Here is a 12,317-nt window from a genome sequence, read left to right on the forward strand (position 1 = left end):
ATTAAAGTACCTTCAGGATGGAACTTCCTGTGCTGCTCTCGTGGTCTGTGGCACCCTCCAGTGGTCACGGTAGTACAATGTGGGGCTACAAATTCACAACAGCATGTAGGGGACACCTCACTATACTCAATATGACTGCTTTCTCTGTCTTACCAATGTCCTGGGGAGTTATAATTGTTTTTCAATAATGTCCATGTCCTATGACCTAGTGATTCCAAATTAGGACCAAAACCACTGGTTGGAAAATTAGTTTTTATAAACAGAGGTTCATTTCTGCTTTTGGTTTGCTGCTGTAATAGTGACAGTGCCCTCTTAAGGCAAAAAAAGAAAGAGCTCAGAGGCACGTTCTTTCCTTCTTCTTCTTCTTTCTTTCTGCTTCTTTTTGCACAGTTGGTTTCAAAGCAGCAGCCAGGCAACATTTGATGCATTATAGTTGATGTCTGGCAATAACTTTCTTTTACACACTTTGTCAGCAAAGTCTCTGTATATTTAGTTGTAATAGGATGTCAGACTGTTTAATGGATTACTAAAACTAATATTTGATTTAATATTCCCCACATTTTTTAACATTGTATGTATGTATAAATTTGGTGCATTAATTTAGTTTGCCAATACCAGTGTCTATGCACATACTCCATGTGAAACCTGCTGAAAAAGAGTCAATTAAAAGTCTTTACATTCACTCCCTGTTTCTATTGTCCATTCTAGACAGATCTCCCACTGCTTGGTTTAACATTTGATTTTTAAAACCACTGACTTTATAATATTTGACAAAGCATTACAATATTTTCCTGAAAACATACAGTACATTAGACATTGCATAGTTTTTTTCTGAAGTCAATGCGACTCTAATGAAGTTACTGAATTAATTAACATTTTAAGAGTGTCTTGCAAAATCTTAGCTTGAAAGCTGCAATACGTATCACCTTACATGACCCGGCTAGTAAATACATGCAGAGATTGTGAACTATTGAAATAATTTGTAGAAAAATAGATGAAGGTCTCACAGAGCAGACATACTGACATATATATTTTATTGACATTGTAGTTGCAGACATCATGTGCACCAAATCACTCATCCAATAATAGAGAAACAAAATAATAAAATAAATATGAGGTTCTTTCAAAACAGAATTTTCAAGTCTTTTTGGAGATATTTGTTGTTAAAGTACAAACATCAGTAAATCAGTAAACGTATTTATTTGTAGTGCCTCAGCATTACTGGTACATTACTTACATACTTACAGTATGATGTAAAGTGACAAAAGTTGTAATAGATCATGTTAGATTTAAGTAATAATCTTAAGAGCACCTCATAAAAAAGTCTTACTGTCTTGTGTGTTTAAAACTATTTACGCAAGAATCATATACTGTATATATTGTGCTTTTAAAGCAACCTATAGCACAGAACAAGCAGCAGAAAATAAACAACAACCAAAGAATTACTCTCTTCAGTTGCAATGTGAAAACTCAAATAACATTACAGGCTAACATTAGACACCCCCTTCGTACACTGTGTATTTAAAGCCCAACAGGCTCCAGGAAGGCGGCCTCTGTCCTCTATTTCAGGATCTTTTCCCTCCTGTTGGGGGTAGGCTGGGGAGATGTTTGTGGTAGTGATAGTCTGGTGGGGTGGGATTGGGGCTTGCATTCATCCCTGTGGGGACATAATACATACTCTCCAGATAACTCTGGTCCAGTGGTGGATGGTTCTGGGGCTCTGGCTTGGACCCCTGACCAGAGGTATTCCTGTAGCTGACCCCAGGCCCACCTGGGTGCATTGTTGCTGCAGCAGCGGCCTCGGGATATCGGGGTGGCTGAGCCTGGGGGTGGGCATGGGGTGGAGGAGCAGCATAGGGCATGTACTGCGGAGCAGGAGCGTACATGTTGGGGTTGTGAAGAGATGTGTAGGGGGCTGCTGAAGGAGGATACAGGCCTGAATGTGACATTGCTTGCTGTGGGATGAGCACTTCCACATATTGCCCAGTCTCTGGGTCAAACAACATTTTCCTCAGTGGCTGTACAGGCACCTCAATGTAAAAATACTTCCCTGTCTCAGGGTCCAGGAGCACTCTGCGAGGTGCCTGTCCGTAGCTACTCTCTGAGTACAAACTGGAGCTGTCACCCCCATATTCAGAGCCATAGGATGGCCCCAGGCTTTGAGGGCCACACATGTACTGGGGATCCATGGGAGGAAGGCCAGGAGAGAGGTTGTGGCCAGGATCGGTGTAAGGAGCCCCAGCCATGCCTGGCGGCTGATGCTGAGGAGATCTGTGGGCAGGGGGTCGTCGAGGGTCAATATGCTGAGGTGGTGGCAATTGGCGGTCAGCAGGGCAGACCTGCATTAGTGAGGGGTGGGGAGGGCAGGGAGGAGGCTGGTGGAGAGGCTGGTACATGGCCGGTGGCTGGCTTGGACCAAGAGGACTTGATTTGGGAGAGCCAGGCTGGTAGCTCATTGGCTGAGGGTCAGGTCTGCACTGGTGGGGACGGAGAGGCGGGGGCTTTGCCACTGGGTAAGGTAGTGCCTGGCCTGGAGAGTGTGGAGGGGCAGGAGGGGTGAGGTTATGGGGGCTGTGGTGATGGTGAGGAGGGGTGAGACCAGGGTGGGAAGGGCAACTAGCTGTGCAGGAGCAGGGAGGAGGGCGGGAGGAGGGTTGATAACGATTTGACCTCCTGGAAGTCAGATCTGGGAGCATGAGGGGACTGAAGCTCTCTCTTTCATCGTAGCTTGGAGGGTCATCTGAGGCATAAAAACGCAGGTCCTCTGTCCTTTGGGCACGTTCGCTGGAGAGCGATCTGCAATATGGTTGTTGTGTGTATCCTGGCACTTGTGTTGTGGAAACAGCTGTAGGTTGTTTTGCATTGTTTGACATTACCGGCATAGCTTGTTCATGATGGTATGCCGTCCTGGTATAGTGTGGTTGGCTGTCTGGATCCATAACAGCTGGCTGGCTTGGCTGGTTGGCTCCAGCTGAGTCAGGTCCAGGGGCAGGCTTTGCTTTTGGGTCAGACACTGAACCTGAAGCTGAGGTTGAAACTGGCCCAGTAGCTGATATTGGAGCTGTAGCTAAGGTTCTGGGTCTTTGTGTATATCTAGAGCTTTGAGGCGAGGCCACTGGCCTTTGCTGCTGACCTCTGTCATGAAATGCCTCTGTCTCTGATGGCGCTGTTGACTGGTTTGACAAATTGGACACGGTGGTTGCTGCTGTTTTACAAGGTGGAGGTTTAAGACTGGATACTGCAGACACAGCTAGTTTTCTTGTATAGTTTGATGTTGATGTGGACTCATTGGAGATCTTTCTATAGATTGTCGGTGAGGACACTACAATTGTTTGAGGCCTTTCCTCACCTTGTGGGTTTACAGTCGTTGTTATTGCTGATGGTCTCTGCGCTTCATTTGGCATTGCTCCTAAATCCGCAGGTTTAAATTTGCAGCTTGGTTTTGGAGGCACCACTGGTTTTTGAGAATTTTTAGCTATAGATTTGACCTCAATGGTTTGGGGCCTGCTGTTTCCTAAAGAGTTTGTGGGTGTCTCTTGTTTTTGTGTTTCTTTAGACAGTGACTTAACCTCAATTGGCTGTGGTCTAAATCTCCTTACTGCAGGGGACTTTGGGGGGAAAGTTGGATCCTGTCTTTTAATTGCTTCAAAATCTCCAAGTTCTTTCTGTATTGTGAGAGGGGGTGTTTGCTCCTGTGTATCCCTTAGCGGAGAGGCACTTTTTTGCTTTGCTGTGTCTTTTACTGTAGGCTTACTGCAAAGTCCCTCATCTTCTCTGGTCTTTGTAAGAGTGTCTGTGTTGTCAGACGCTGTTGAGGGGCCAGACGTGGTGGATGAAGAGGAGAATGTCCTCTCTCTATGAGACTCAACCCGAATTCCATCTGAAGGAGTGGTTGTCTGCAGTGGGATCTCTAGGCAGTTCACATGCTTCCGGGGTACCACTTTACCTCCAGCTGCATTCTGGTTGGCCCCCACCACTGCTCCAATGTCAGCTTGGTAACCCTTTTCCTTTAATAACATGGAAACTGAGTGGCCACTGCTACCACGGGTACTGCCAGGGACAGTGGGTCCAAGTGAAGGTGAAGCAGTTGGGGCTTGGAGTGGTGTGGGGATCTCTTCCTGGGCCGGAGATGCAGATGTCTTGGTCTTGCTTGATCCATCCCTTATTAACACTACAGCAGTAGACACCTCTCTTTCCTTATTGGGCGGTTTGGGGAAACTCCCAAGCATTGGAGGTTTCCGGTCTGTTCTCACTACCACAGGTTTGTCTTCATTGTCTGACACTTTACGCATTTCTGTCATCTTCTCTTGTGTTTCTGCTGCCATGTTTAGATCATGTTTACACGGCTTTGCAATTGCATTGTCTCCTGTTGTGTAATTCAGTGTGTTTGCATTCAGTGGGGATTCTCTGCCTACCTGTTTGAAGAGCTTTGGAGAGGCCTGGTGTTTGTCACCTGGGTTCTCTATTTCTTTCTTGCTGCATGATATTTTACTTTTGTCTTCTTTCCAGCAAACAGCCTTATATTCTATCTGCATTGGCTGTGGACGAGATACAGGACTTCCTTTGCTCTGAAGAGGTGGAGAAAAATGTAGCAGCTTTGAGTCTTTTTCCTCCTCCCTCCTCTCCCCCCTCCTTATCTCTTGCCTTACCTCCCTCTCCTCCTGTGCTATGACCTCTTCCCTCCTTTCCTCTTTTATTTCTTCCCTCCTTCCTTCATCAATAATGTCCATCCTTTCTTCATCCACATTTAATGGCACTACAGCAGTAGCGGCCTTGAAAGACAGACTATATGTATTTTTTACAAGCCGCCTCACATCTCTAACTTTGTGAATGGGGACCTTTGTTTTATTATTCCAATTTCCTTCTTCTTCCTCTGTTTTCTCATCTACACCGGCCTCTAGCCTTTCCTCCCTTGTATCTGGTGAAGAAGCCTCAGGTTTTTTTTCTATTTCAGGTGTGAGACAGACATTTAGGGAGGCTTTCTTTTTCTCCACGGCTTTAAATGTAATCTCCTGTGTTTCTGACATGAAGGCGCCCTTGGCATCCTGTTGCAGTTGTTTATGGTCCTCTGTGCTTTCATAATCCTGTTCTCTGTTTGTCACCCAGGCCTGTGTGCTGCTGGCATTAGGGGCAGAAGAAGCTCCAGTGTTCCCTGCAGTGGCATTTGCTGAGTCACCACCTTGCCCTCCTTCCACCGTTTCACTGTCATCTGCTTGTTGTACTCCAGTTCTTGACTGTTTACTATCAAATGCCATTTTCAATTCTGATCTCATTTCAGATCTTGATGAGGCTGCATTCCTGCTCTGAGAATCAGCCTCTTCACTCTCAGTCTGTGAAAAGTTAACACTTCGGCTGCTGCTGGATGAACTTGGCTTATTACTTGATCTCACTCCAAAGCTTTTTGGTGGTTTGGCATTATCCTTTGCGCTTGGTTCTGCTCTAACAGGGAGACCCTCAGATGAAACACTATAATCTGACTGAAGACTTGAACTGAGATTATATGGGTCAGGTTTTGGGGACTTTTTCAGTGGTACCGCTTCACTCATTGTTGGTGGACTGTTTTTCTCCAAAGCGGCCATTTCTTCTTCTCCTGCATGCTCAACAGGTTGTTTATCAACACTCTGCATCTTCTTGGATAACACACTCTTGATGAGACAAGTGGCCATCTTGGTTTTAGTGCTTGTTTCATCCAGAGAAGCAGATTTCTGGAGTTTAGATTTTCTTTCATTTTGTTGACTGGGTTCAGGGCTGCGTTCAGAAGGGTAGCATTCTTGCATGGCTGCTGGTGTACTGTGTTGTCTAGTGAATGTATCTCTGTGGTGTCTCTCTAGAGAAGGGCTATCCACCATCCCAGGACTACTATTTTCACTGCTTTCATCCTGCTTCCTTTCAGCATCACTCTTTCTTTTCAGCAGGATCTGTCTCTTTGGCACTCCTCTTCTCTCTATCCTGGAGTCCTCTCTTTCGACAGCCACATCTACACACTCAAAGGTGCCTATCTCATGGCACCTTGATGGATCTAGGCCATCTGAGTAGTATGCAGATGGTTGCTGGAAGGAGAGTTCATCATTGTCCAGCTTTTGACCAGAACCCCTGAAGTCAGCATAGGCCGGCCAGGCGGCACTGACCCCAGCTGGGCTCTCCTGGGTAGATGGTTGAGAAATGTTGGTGGATGAACGGTGGCTGGAGTTGTACATGTCAAGGTAATCTACCTCAGGGCTTGACAGGCTGCGAAAAGCAAAGTCTGTAAACCACTTCACCTCATCGTCTGCCTCATCAAGCTCACTTCCCATGCTGGAACTGGAACTCCGGCAGGGCCTGTTTGCAGCCACACGACCAGGAACACTGTTCTTGTTGTGGGGTGCAGGAGGTTGAAGCCGTCTGCCAGGACCACCACCCCTGGTGTCTTGTTGGGAGGCAAGTCTAAGCAGACTCTGTTGTTGCTGTAGCTGTCTGGTCGCAAGCAAGCTCTCTGAATAGGAATGCGCTGTTGGCAGTCCCTGACGGGTCTCTCTGCTTGTGGGTGCTGTACTGCGACTTGCAGGCCCTTTTCTATTCCTGGCGTTGAATGACAGCTCAACCTGTTCCCCTCTGTAACTGACATCCCTCTGCCAACCCTTCCCCTTTTCAGAAACCCGCTCCTCCCTCTTTCTCTCTCTCTCCATCTCCCTTTGCCTCTCCCTTCCTGCCTCCATATCCTCCTCCAGCTGCATTTCCCTCTCCATCTCCAATTGCCTACCTTGTTTGACCCAGTGGTCCTGGCTATTATTGTCAACGAAAGCAACATTGGGGCTTTCCCTATTTGTCACCGCTTTCTTAAAATGACAACTCGGTGGGGCCGCTACAACCTGAGAGGGGCTGCGGCTTCTGTTCTGCCATGGTCTGTATGGTTTCTCAGGGGCTATGATGTGGACAGGTGTAAACCTGGTGAGTGGCGGAGAGGGAGTCCGCCTCCTGTTTACATGGTGGGCCATTTCCTCTGTTATATTCTCTCTGTTTCCACGTTTATCCTTGGTTGACAGCTGTCTTCTCGCAGGCTCAGGTGTACAAGCTGAGCTTTTAGATTTTAATGAGCTGCTGCTTTCAGAAGTAAGGGGATAAATTGTGAATTGAGGCTGTGGGTTTTCCAGTCTCTGCACAGGTGAGTTAGATCTAGCCTTGTGGACAGGTGAGATGTTTGAGCTCCTGTCCTTGGAGACAAGGAGATTAGGGGAGAGAGACTTGGTTTTAATGGGGGGATTATTACAAGGGTCTTCTTTCTGAACAAAAATGGGGCTAATGGTTTGTTTTTCCTCTGGGAGGGAGACTAAACTCAAGTTATCTCGAAGGTTAGCTTCCTTTGGTGCTGCGTCTCTCTCTGTGCTTTGTTGTTTCAGTGAGCTCTCTACCTTTTCCTCAGCTAAGAAAGGTGAAGTAGATACAGGTGACTGAACTGCCACCACTGGTGAACTGCTTTTGATTTCAGCTACAACAGATTTTTCTGCCCTGTCTAATTCAAACGAGGGTGACACACTCTCTTCTGCCAAATGTGTGGGGTATTGTGTTTCTGTAATATCAGCTGAAGTGGAATCCTCCTCAACCTCGGGTGTATTTCTTAAGGAAGGAGAAGGCTGTTTATACTGAGGGTAATACTCAGTGGAGAGGGTTGCTGGTGAATCCTGCTGACACCTCTGCTCAGGAGATGGAGCCACAGGTGATGGCTCGCTACTTCTTTGCTGAGGTGATGGACTTTGATATTTGTCTGATGAAGGGGTTTGAGACCTTGGCTCAGGTGAGGGAGTACGATGCTTTGGCTGAGGTGAAGGTGTTTGATACCTGGGTTGGTGCGACAGAGTTATTTCAGGCTGCAGGACAGAGCTTGTGAAGCCTGATGTATGAGGTGAATCTCTTGGTGAACCAGTGGACTCTGCTATACTGCTCTGTATACTGTCCCTGCTTGGGGTAGGGCTCCTTGCTTCAGGGGACACAAGTGTCCTATCAGGCTCAGGGGTGGAGAGAGGAGAGTGCTCCGAAAATGGGGGAGTGTCCCTGTCCTTGGGCTGAACAATGGAGTAAGAAATCCCTGTGATGTGAGGGGACGAAGTGAGGCTTCTTGAGAAGACAGGGTCAGAGTCAGAGTGAAGCTCTGGGAAAGGAGACACTGATGTTGTCTCCACTTCAGAAGACCACTCTCTTATTCTGACTACAGGTGAGGATGCTGTTATCCGGATTTCAGGTGAGGGAGCAGTATGTCTGTGCTCTATGGGAGAGCTGTTGTTTGTAACTTCAGGCAATGGAGATAAACTATAACTTACCACAGGTGAAGACACCTGGGTTGAAATGTGTCTTATTTTATGTGAGGGGCTGGTAGAGGGAGTTCTTGTCCCGGTCTTAGCCGGAGAAGAAGCGCTGAGCAGGCCAAGTGAAGGAGCTGTGTGTCTTAATTCAGGTGAGGCCCCACTCTCCACAAGCTCAGGAGATGTTGCTATTGAAATGACAGGTGAGGGAGGGGTGTATTGTGGGGCAGGTGTAAACCCAGTACTGACAGGTTCAGCTGATGACCTTGTATCTTGGCTTTCAAGAGTAGTTGTGGTGTCTTTTCCTGCAGTGGAAAAATCAGAAATCAGCTCAGTGGTGTGGGTACAATCTTTGATATCAGGTGTGGAGCCTCTGCTGAGGAGATCAGGCAGGGAGACCCTCTCTCTTTGCTCAGAAAATGGAGATGATGCTTGAGAATTAGGAGAGTAGGGCCTATTCTTCAGCTCAGGGGACGCCAATGTTTCTCTGGACTGGGATGATGACTCTCTACTACTGTGTGAAGGTGAAGGAGATGAAAGGGTGGCTCTGGATTCAAAGCCCGATTCTGTTAAATTGAGAGAAAAATCTTTGGATGTGGCCTTAGGTGAGGGACTGCTGTGTTGATTTAAGTAGCTGCTCTCTGACTTAGGCGAGCTGTGTGCGACCCTGAATTCAGATAACGATTGAGTGTTCACTAATTCAGAGGAGGAGGAGCAGACACAGTTCCTAGGCTCAGGGGAGGGACTTGGAGATAAAGACTGATGCGAGGGGCTGTAATGCCTAACTTTCACAGTGGGAGTGGTTCTCCTTGGTTCAGTATCTGAATGAGCTTGTCTAGGACTAGTTGAGGATGGAGAACATCTTTTTCCAACTGAGGAAGAAGACAAGGATGACGCCCTTCCCTCTGTGCTGAGGGTATGGGGACTGTTATATCCAGGAGAGGGGGTGCTCTCACCAGTGTTAAGGACTTCAGATGATGGGCTAGATGTACTGAGCTGAGGTACTGGTGATTTGCTTTTTGTCTCAAAATTTGGGCTGCTGTCCTCGGAAACCGCTGGATTCCCTGAGCTCAGTCCCTCACGCTCTGTCTGCCTTCTTACTGAAGACTCAATCTGCAACAGGGGGCTGTGAAACCTTTCTCTTGAATCTTCAAAGCCCTCCTCTCCTTCACTGGAGCCTGGTGCAGTGTGGTAAGAGCCCGAGTCGTTCAGATCATCCACCAGAGGGGATGCAGCAGCTGTCCCGTCCACCTCCCTCTGGGAAGGGACAAAAGCCCCTACAGCAGGACTGCTTGAGAGGGAGGGCGACTCACAATCGTCTCCAAAAATGTCACACAGGCAGGTGGTCTCGGAAATGGCACTGCGCTGACTAGGGACGTTGATGATGTCGAAGATTTCAACGTGGTTGGGGGTGCCGTCACGATGGCAAAGGGAATAGGTGTGGCGGGGTGCACTGCGCAGGAAGGAGTAGCTGTCCCCCTGGAGAGTCCAGCTGTCCATTGCTCGTCCACAAGCTCCAAATGCTCCCTGTGGCCAGTCCAGTCTCCTCCTCTACTCTGCTCTGGGCTCTGTTCCTAGACTAGAAATTAGATATGGTCATCTGGAAGATGTGTAGCTCATTCATTTATATCACCAGTAACACCAACTAATATCATTGAGAGGCAAAAGCTTATTAATAGCAAATACTGATTCTAAACTGTGCATTGTTTCTGTTTTGTTACCTTACCAACAGCAAATTTAGCTTTAAACCCTCAAATGTTCTTAAAATACCAGCAGTACACAGAGATATTGCAAACTTCCAAAAGGGGTTTAGAACGTAAATATAACTGTCACAATGCCCTTAAAAGCAAGCGGTAGCATATATAATTTAGACATTATATAGTATGATATGCAACCTTTTTTGAATAATAAAGACTAAGATGTGTTCATCTTACATATGGAAACTGACAATGGTTAAATAAACTCTGCCTAATACATGCCCTTTATCTAAACCTTCCACATTGGTGTGGAACTGACTATAGAGAGCCTTTTAGTCTTGCAAGCAGAGAAAGACTGATTGGTACTGTACCTTTGGCCAAGGATGAGGCTTTCCCAAGTGTATGTAGTTTCTCTGTGTTGCAATAGTTGTCCCTCATTCACCAAACTGTCTCTCAAAATCCACAGCACATTCCTCGTTCACAAGACCAGTGCGCATTTGCCGATCCAGGACTGAGCAGCTCTGCACAGTCTGGCAGAGCCACACTGGCTAGACAACTTCAGGATGTAAAAGGCACTGCCATGTTAGACTTGAATAGAAAAAGCAATGATCACTCAGGCCCGTTACATCCACTAATGCTCCCATCTCTATTTCTGCCCCTCCCCTTCGAGCTGACCTGAGGGAAACTGCTTACAGAGTAACCTAGATCTTCTATCTCCTCCAGACTGGGGTTTGGTTGGACACTGGCTTTCCTGTTTGAACTGGGCTAGGGGGCGGTGCTGGGCGGGAGTGGGTTTATAGTTAGCAGCAGGTGCTGATTCGGCCAGGACAGATGAGTGTTTCTGGAATCTGACACTTAGTGCCAGATCAGTCACAGGGCACCTCTAAATATAGACCCATACTGTCAGGGCCAGATAGCCATAGCTTTAGTAGGTGTTTGCCTGGGAATGTTGGTGTGGAAAGAAAGGGGAAACAAAAAGCTTGGAGTGCAACCCACATTGTCCACTTAACCTCTACATATGAGGTTATACTTAACAAGAAGGGTGTGGTTAATGCTTGAATATGTGTGTGTGTGTGTGTGTGTGTGTGTGTGTTTTGTGGTATACGTGTGTATATATGTGTGTATTTGTTTGTGTCTCTGTGTGTGTGTGTGTGTGTGTGTGTGTGTGTGTGTGTGTGTGTGTGCGTGTGCGTGTTTGTGTGAATGCTACTGTAAAGTGTATCTGTGGTACAACAGGTCAAAGATTAATATAGACCATCCAACTTTGACAGCTCACATGCAGAACTCCTGCACTGCATGGTAACTAACAACACTTGGTAAGTTGCTCTCACATCTTTTAGGTCAAGTTTTTCCTTTTCTGGTCAAGATATTTTACATTTTAGAATCACTAGGTCTACAGCCAATTATTATTTTTTGTTTCAAATTTACATTTGATCTCTCCTGTCAACACATGCCAAACGTTTGATCAAAAGGGATCATGGTATTTTACTGTACTTAGTATTGTTGCTACAATGGCTGTACCCTTTTAGCCACATTGTGGCTGTCTGGGCATGTTTAATGGTAGGGAGCGTGGATAAGCCCTCTGTCCCTAACCTAATACCTCATGAGATTATCATTCATTCTCAGTCATTAAGTCACTCAGGGTAAGCCAATGGAAAATCTTTGATTGCAGCCCGACTGAATGTTTCATAAAGCTGAGGGTATGTTATACCTGTTATATCAAGCTCTTATCACTGAAAAGTCAACTATTCATTATATGTATGGCATCATACATACGTTATGTAATTTGCCCCCCCTTTTCTGTCTGAAGTATCATTGCCTCAATTGCACACACACTATAGGTGTGGCTTTAGCCAAAATGGGAATTGATGCCATGACTTTGGTGGATTTCTCTATTCCCAGAGCTAAAACATTATAACATTTCTTTTTACATAATTAAGTCAGTATAAAGTCATTATTGTTAATAGACCTTTCAGAGGTATCTTGTAAATCATTTCATATTTCACTAGTGGCTCTAATGGCATGACAAACATACAGTGTCATCCTTCTGAACTCTTATGAGGCGATAAAGAGAGCATGGATATGATTAGAACTCAGACAGTAAACTGGCATACACTATTTCATTATGTGTTATAGATAAACACAGAGATCACTTCAAAAAACAGGGAAAGTGTAAAACATAATGTTTTAAAGGTTGGAAAAGACGCATGAGATGCATGCATGTGTGGGCTAGATATGACATGTTGTGAACTAACGTGCATTGACATGCTGATAAATTTGAACTATGGCAAATTGGGTTGCCAATTTGGTGGCTATGGCAACACATCAGACTGGAGGAGGAGTC

At 46.1% G+C, this 12,317-nt stretch overlaps 1 protein-coding gene across 2 annotated transcripts; it reads right to left on the bottom strand.

Annotated features, from left to right (window-relative positions):
• Positions 1 to 672: 672 nt before the first annotated feature.
• si:ch73-43g23.1 (protein piccolo) lies at positions 673 to 10,782 on the bottom strand. 2 transcript variants are annotated; one of them, XM_032527410.1, is made up of 2 exons: positions 10,345 to 10,782; positions 673 to 9,855 (listed from the first exon to the last, which is right to left on the bottom strand). In XM_032527410.1, the coding sequence occupies exon 2, from the start codon at positions 9,774 to 9,776 to the stop codon at positions 1,566 to 1,568; it is 8,211 nt and encodes a 2,736-aa protein (XP_032383301.1). In that variant the 5' UTR covers positions 9,777 to 9,855; positions 10,345 to 10,782; the 3' UTR covers positions 673 to 1,565. The 2 variants fall into 2 exon arrangements, with proteins under 2 accessions (XP_032383301.1, XP_032383302.1); XM_032527411.1 differs by having other exon boundaries at positions 673 to 9,876.
• Between the last annotated feature and the right edge of the window lie 1,535 nt (positions 10,783 to 12,317).

The sequence above is a fragment of the Etheostoma spectabile genome, chromosome 10 (genome assembly GCF_008692095.1).
Source record: "Etheostoma spectabile isolate EspeVRDwgs_2016 chromosome 10, UIUC_Espe_1.0, whole genome shotgun sequence".
In the NCBI taxonomy this organism is placed as follows: Eukaryota; Metazoa; Chordata; class Actinopteri; order Perciformes; family Percidae; genus Etheostoma; species Etheostoma spectabile.